Below are 8,095 nucleotides of genomic sequence, written 5' to 3' on the forward strand. Positions count from 1 at the left end.
AATTTAAAATAACAATAATTGAACAAATGTATTTTTGCACAAAAAACGTTGATTGAAAATATGCATTGTATTTTTGTACATTACAGAAAACGCTCGCAAAAATAAAATTATTATTTAAAAAATTAAAAGTCGCGTTAAATTAACCTGAATTGAATCCTGAAAAGTTTGCTTCAATTGAAGCTCTCGTGTTTTTAAATTTATGTTTGTATCACATTTTTAGACAATTATTGTTATTTTAAATTAAAACAAAAAAAAACAACATTTAACAAAATTAAACATCAAACAAAATTTCTACAATAAAAAATTTTATTATTGTATTTGTAATAAATAAATAATATTGACCACAAAACTGTTTTCTCAATTTCTGCAATTTGGGAATTTTCTAGTATGTATATTTTATCATTATACAGCATTCGGCCTGGAGTTTTATTATTCGGGAATTTTCAAAATCCATAACATTGTAAACTCTCCAGAATTTTATTATTCTAGAATTTTTAAATTCGGGATTTTCTGGTTTCAGAATTTTATAATTTCGGAAAGTTTGCAGTGTCGAAAATATTTCAAAATTTTAAAAGATTTATAAAATTGTAAAAAAATTTGGAAGATTCTGAGGCATTTTTTTTGCAGAATTTTGCATAAATTTTACGATAAAATGGAAATCATTATATATTATGCGATTTTTGTGTTAAACAGATAACACGCTGTTCAAGGCTAATATGAAAGATGCCTGTAGCTGAGTCCTCATTTTCTTGAGAAAATTATAAAATATCCAAAAACATTTAATCCATTTTTCACCAAAACTTATAGTGCAATAAATATCCGAAAAACCACAATACACACGATGAAAGCTTAAGATATCGACAAAATCTTTTGTCGCCACACCGCAAGTTAGCGACCTTGCTCCGATAAAATTGAGCTTTTTTAATATCTTAGATATTAACTGTTAATATCACATATTTTATACTTTCAATATAAACAGATATTGCCCTTTAATATTTTGTATGTTGAATAGAAGATATTAGATAGTATGCCGTAACCCTACCGAAAGAAATCTCTGAGTTTTCTATAGCGAAATGGCTTGGACCATTTGAGTCTATAAACAGAGTCGATTTGAAACAAAATAGTCTCGGAGATAGTTTGAGATATTTGGGTCCTTTTCAAGATACTTTTAGTGGTCGACACTAATATAATGTTCCTTTTGTATTCGTCACGTACCGGGCGGGCAGAGTTATTTACAGTAGTTGGTCGCGGCTAATCCGCTCTCCCTTTTTAAATTTCTCTTCAAATTATTATCACTTTTTTAATTGATGAATTTTCTCATTATACTTATTTGTAATTATAACATAAACTGATATACAATTTTCTAGTTGAATTCAAAAATGTTGTCTTTTTTGGCGTATCTCATTCCATTTACGAGAAACGTTCAATTAATTCCAATTTTAAGCATTAAAAAAAAAGTTAGATATCTGAAGTCATCGAAACCCGTAGATTCTGAATTATTATGTTTTAGACTGTTAACTATGAAATTAAAAAAAATCTACTTCTACATTTCAATCCGAAAGCTAACCAAAGGATTCTTGAGTGTCGGCTACTCTCTTGAGATAGCCTCTCTGTTTGTTATTCATGATCGTATTCTCATTTCAATTTCGGAAAGGATATTTTAAAGAATTTAGACCATTTAAACGAACTTCCTCGACCTTTAAAAATATCTACCTGAGTGCCTGCGAAGAATTTCTCTAAGCTTCTTTGACCTAAAGAATTTTTAGTATTATACTCAAAGATTCTTTTCAGTAGGGAATATCTATATATTATGGTTAAATATCAAAGTTTTTAATATCTGCTTATCAATATCTATTTTTCTCCGTGTGCGCACGAGCATTTTTGCCGACAAACTGTGAATGAAAATATAAATATGTGGGTGCTACCATGTTTGGTCGCGGGGCACCAAAAGGTGGTGGACCTCCCCCCTCATTGCATTACCACCGCAATGGCATGCCTAGTCCCTTGTTTCCTATGTCCATGGTGGGTGCTATCTACGGGTAGCGCTGTATAGAGGGGAAGTGACTTTTTTCGCCGGACGCGCCGTCTATATTTATGGCGGGCAACTAAGCCCGCACCGCATCTACATTTATAATATCTTTGGTTTAAACCAAAGATATTACAAACGTAGATGCGGTACGGGGCGTCGGAGTGGGGAATTATATATATAGGACATCACATTTTCTGCCCTATCGAGGTGCTGCCCTCATCGTACTACGAAGTCGAATTCTTGTTTTCTCATTCTTCGTAAAATATGACGGTAAAGCAGTAGAAAAATTTTTGAGGTTAGAAAAGTTTGACATATATGTGTCGCTGAATTTTTTCAGATCTGAAGCTTGATCCAGGTTTTCGGTTCAGTCTTTTTTTGATTATAAAAAAATGTTCTCGAAAAATCATATTTTTAATTAAAAAAAAAAGTATTATAGAAAAACATTTCAAAATAAACAAGTGCTGAAAGCATTTTTCTTTGACAATTTTTTTTTTTTTTAATTGAAATAATCAAATATTTATACCAAAGAAACAACTTTATCAATGTTTGAAGTATTTAAACGTTATTGTTTAAATTAAAAATAATAATTAAAACAAAATATATTTCTGGATAAGATATTTTGGTTGAAAATGTATATAGTATTTTTTAAATCACAAAAGGTCTTCTGAAAAATCGAAATGTTAATTAAAAAACACGTGTTTTTATATATTAATTTGTTGGTAAAATTTTTTGTATAATTTTAATTTTAAATTCAAACAATAATTTTTAACACTTTAAATATTAAACAAAAATTTATTTGATAACAACATTTTATTATCGTAGTTTTAATAAATAATTAATATTGATTAAGAAACAATTTTATTTGGGGAGTCTTATTATTTGGGAATTTTCAAATTCGTTAATATTATAAACTGTTCAGGAATTTTATTAGTTTTGGAATTGTATTTTTTTGGCACAAAGAATTTTACTGAGTCGGGAATTTTATTTTTCGGGGTATTTCATCCGTCCCCATAGAATTACAGAAAATTTGCTCTGATTATAATTTCGGCGCTCGATCTTGTTGATTTTTTCCTACAGTATTATTAAAAAGAAATGTATATGGAAATTTTTTATATCACAAAGTTAAAGATAATCTCAATTAGAAATTTAAAAATTCGCTGTACATCCAATTTTTATTCTTGGGTCTTGGCAATTTTTTTCTAATCCATTTCAGTGACTGGTAAACAGGGGTGATTTTCTTTTAGAAAATAAGTGATTAAAATTTGAAAAAATTGGGTAAGCTTTTTTGACATCTAGGTATGTAGAAAAGCTAAATTGCAGAAAATTTAAAAACTAATTTAAGAACTATTTATACTCTTTTAAGATACCAATACAATTTACATAACACTAATTGTAAAGTTTGCAAATTTTCAGGTCTTCAGTTTAGGAACTTGAATTTTAACGTTAAAATTGTTTCATTTTCAGAATACAGCCTTATTGTTTGAATTTTCAGAATTTTTCGAAATTGTTAAAAGGCGAAAAAGTTTGAATTAAAAATTTAAAAATGCGAAAATACACCATTTTCCATGTTCATTTGCAATCTAGCGAGTCACTTTCTTTCGCTTCTTTTGAAAGTCGATCCTTTGCTTTCAGTTTTCTTTTTAAACTAAACCTTGAATTCAATGCATTTCAAATTAAATTTTTGCAGCTGCATTTGGGTTGAATTGTACAAATGTTTTTTGTTTTATACATAAATTAATTAAAACATTTTATTGGTTTTTCACGACTGCAATTTATAACTCTAAAATGGAATAATTGTAGCTCAAACATGAAAAATTATAGACTAATTTCATATTAAAAGAGATTCTATCACATATATTGAACTATTAAAAGCTCTGACCTTTTTTAAGGTTTTTAAAACTCTTTTAAAAACTTTTTTTTAAACAATTTTGGTTGTGATTTCTTAATAAAAGAATAAGTGCTATTTAGTCTCCAGAACAGCAATTTCAAAAATATTTAAAGCCTTAATAATTTAGACATTTTAAATTTGTAGTCTTCAGAATATATTGAATAATTTCAAATTTAAAGCTATTTAAATATTTCATCTGAATTTTTGAATGGCAAGTGTTCGATAATTTTAGATTGAAACCTCTCAAATCATTTAGTTACAAATTAAAATCATACAACTTCAAGTTTTATTTATTTTTTGATTATTTGCCCCCCCCCACAAATTATTATTTTTTTTAAAGAAAATAACGCCTGATTTTTGTAAAAATTAACAAATATATATTAAAGGTTCATGAAAGTTGTTTTAAATATTAAGCTAGACTCGCGACTGGGACAAATCAGAAAATGAAAGTAAATTTGAAAATTGAACTGCAGTTTGAGTATTAAAAACTAAACAGTGATTGATTTTGCAAGGTGATTCTAGATCTGTTCAAAATGATATAATTTACATATTTTAACGTTAAAATTTGAATTAATTTAAATGAAAAGCCTTAGTAGTGACACAAGTGTAAAGTTCGAATTAATGGCTTCTTAAATGAACGCAATTTCAAAACCTTTTTGAAGTATTATTGCAGTATAAAATATTCCATTTTTAATCTATTTGGTTTGGAAATTAAAAAAAAAAAAACAATTTTCAATAGTAAAAAATTTGCAAATGAATTGTCACATTTTCAGAGTGACAAATTTAAACTTGGAATGTTACGATTATAATTGTTTAATTGTTTAATTTTTTTATTTGTATTTCGAAGGTAAAAGTATTTCATTTTGATTCTTAAAGAACAGTTAAGTAAGCATTAATTTAGAAAAAAATCAATTTGAAAAATTACATAATTTTAAGAGGAGGTATAAAAATATGGGACCACTGACAAAAATTCCGAAAGGGATGCATGCAAAATAAAAAAAAAATGAAATCTACGGCACCTGAATAATAATTTTATAAAAATTGTATTAAAAAATACATTAAAAAACACGTGTGCTTTGAAAGAAAAAAATGTTCTGCCTAAATTTTCTTCGTACCTACATAATAACATTTTTGAAACAAACTTTGCAGGATACAATTCAACAACGATTTCTATCAAAATTTATTTTTATCCTTTTTTTTATTAATAAAAAATTCGATTTTTCAGAACTTTTTTATTTTTTTTTCAAATACTATGCACATTTTCAAACAAATTTTTTCATCCAGAAATATATATTCGATTATTGTATTTTCAATAAATAAATAATATTTAATAAACAATTTATCAAATTGTTTAAATTCAGGCATTTTCTAGTTCGGATATTTTATGATTCAGGTATTTTCTTTGGGGATTTGTAAAATTCGGTAATATCTTATTGTCTGGAATTTTATTTATTTTATTTTTTGTAAATTTTCCAATTCGAATTTTATATTTCGGGACTTTTATAATTTCGGGAATTTTATTATTGGTTATTTTTCAATTTACGAATTTTACAGTGTCAGGAATTTTATTTTTCGGGATTTTTCAGTCGCTTTTTCCGAAAAATAAAATTCCCACATCACTGTAAAGATTCCGAAATTATAACACTGCAATGTTATAATTTCGGAATTTTTACAGTGATGTGGGTATCTTATTTTTAATTTCCCAATTCGGGAGTTTTATATTTCGACAATGCATTGTCGAAATATAAAAGTCCCGAATTGGAAAATTCTCGACAATTTACAATCTTACCGAATTTAAGAATTGCCGACAGAAAATTTCCGAATTATACAATATCCGAGCTAGACAACTCTCTAATTTGAACAATTAAAAAACAGTTTGTTAAAAATTTTTTTTAAATAGAATAATAAAATATTTTTACCGAGGAAAAAAACTTTTTTAATGTTTAAAGTTTCTAAAAATTATTGTTTGAATTAAAAATAACAATAATTGAACAAATGTATTTTTGGACAAAAAAAGTTGTTTGAAAATGTCCATTTTATTTTTGTACATTATAGAAAACGCTCGCAAAAATAAAATTTTTATTTAAAAAAATAAAAATAAAAGTCGCGTTAAATTAGCCTGCATTGAATCCTGAAAAGTTTGTTTCACTTGAAGCTCGAGTGTTTTAAATTTATGTTTGTATCACATTTTTATACAATTATTGTTATTTTAAATTAAAACAATAATTTAAAAAATTAAACATTAAACCAAATTTCTATAATAAAAATATTTGATTATTGTATTTTTAATAAATAAATAATATTGACAACATAACTGTTTTCTCAATTTCTACAATTCGGGAATTTTCTAGTTTGTATATTTTATCATTAGACAGCATTCGGACTAGAGTTTTATTATTCGGGAATTTTCAAATTCGATAATATTGTAAACTGTCCAGAATTTCATTATTCTAGAATTTTTTAATTCGGGATTTTCAGGTTTCAGGATTTGTTATTTCGGGAAGTTTACAATGTCGCAAATATTTCAAAAATTTAAAAAGATTTATAAAATTGTAAAAAAATCTTGAAAATTTTTAGGCATTTAAAACTCCTGAAAGACTTGAATAATAATTTGAATTATATATATATATATAATTCAAATTATTATTTAAGTTTTTCAGGAGTTTTAAATGACTCAAAATCTTCAAGATTATATATATATTTCGAATCAGCTGTATCAATTATAATGCTATTATAAAAACGTTAGAATATATAATAATTAAGAAATTGGAAAATACATACAAGAACTTGATTAGACGAATAGTCTAAAAAAGTCCGTAGAAATTGCAGACCACAAAAATAAAAATTAAATATTATTAAAGAACTATATATAGATAATATATATAATGAAAATCAGAATTAATAATTTTAGAATTAGTGAAAAATATATGAAACCGTAATATAAATTACTCATTGACTTACATTTGTGGTATTTATTAAAACAACCAAGTTTTGCAAAGTTATAAATGTAAAAATGTTTTAATTGGCAATTTACTTTCAATCCAAATGGTTCTTGTCCAAGGTAAGCTTACCATCAGTGCGCCTCGAAGGTGTGCCGAGAGTGGCTTACAGCGCTCCAAGTGGCTCTTGGCAAACTATATCGACTGGTGCTTTCTACGAGGAGCGGTGGGTAGAGGAGAAGTGACTTTTCGCCGGACGCGCTGTCTTTATTTATGGCGGGCAACTAAGCCCGCAACGCATCTACGTTTATAATATCTTTGTTTAAACGCCTAAGTCTGCCAATAAATGTACAATTAGTACAGTGAAAATTCGAGGCGGTTTGTACAGCATGATCGGTCTCCTTATTATTACTCCGGGACTCCGTGGTTCAAATTTAACTTAACGTCCATGTGTTGCTATGGTAACCAGCATGGCCACGGAGCTGGTATGCGTCATTATGGTTCAAGTGGAACGTTCTTTGGTTAGACCATGAGTGGGTAGGATCATGGGTACACTTTCGCAATCCTGGCTTTGTCCCTTTATTCCTTATTTACATGGTTTCAATCATAAAACAAAGTAATTGAAGGTAAGTCTACATTATTTTATTAAAATGGTATAAATGTGAAAAAATTAATTTCACCTATCATTGAAGTTTTCAAGAAAGATATAAATATTACTTTGTATTGTTTATAGTGAGTGTCACATAAAAGACAAGCTTTGCTTTCACTGAATATTCAGAAAACTTTAAAAACTATATAATTGGAGGAAATATCTGTCGGATCGTCTCAAGATGATGATGGACTACTTTGTTACGAATAATTCCTTGGCACCCGCTCCTATGGGAATTCAGAGCACAGCTGGTGCTGTTCCTGTAAAAAATGACAAAGGTAATTAGTTAGGTGTAATGAAGTTAAACTGTGGCTATTTAGCCCGTTCTATCGGAACGAATATTCTCGGTATTACGTGTATTGAGACCGTTACCGGGCTGGGAAGGGTTGTATTTACCTTGAGAGAAATTTCGGATTGAAAAGTATTGTACTGAGGTTTTTTCGTTAAGTGAATGTTGGAATAGCAAAAGGAGGAAAGAGAGCTTCCATAAAGGATGTCACCTTTTCAGGGTTGGGGGTGACGGGTAACCGAATTGTGATAGACTGTGACAATGTCACAGACTATCATGGTAAAAATGTGACAATTGAGGG

At 27.9% G+C, this 8,095-nt stretch overlaps 1 protein-coding gene across 1 annotated transcript in view; it reads left to right on the forward strand.

The window, feature by feature from the left end:
• The first annotated feature begins 7,330 nt into the window (after positions 1-7,330).
• The window catches only part of LOC117176132 (microfibrillar-associated protein 1-like), a 16,236-nt gene continuing 15,471 nt past the window's right edge, over positions 7,331-8,095 (forward strand). The window contains exons 1-2 of the mRNA XM_033366204.1: positions 7,331-7,482; positions 7,590-7,783. Coding sequence (XP_033222095.1) covers positions 7,687-7,783 — 97 coding nt within the window. The 5' untranslated portion in view covers positions 7,331-7,482; positions 7,590-7,686. The remainder of the gene's footprint in view (positions 7,483-7,589; positions 7,784-8,095) is intronic.

Source organism: Belonocnema kinseyi, chromosome 7 (genome assembly GCF_010883055.1).
Source record: "Belonocnema kinseyi isolate 2016_QV_RU_SX_M_011 chromosome 7, B_treatae_v1, whole genome shotgun sequence".
Classification (NCBI taxonomy): Eukaryota; Metazoa; Arthropoda; class Insecta; order Hymenoptera; family Cynipidae; genus Belonocnema; species Belonocnema kinseyi.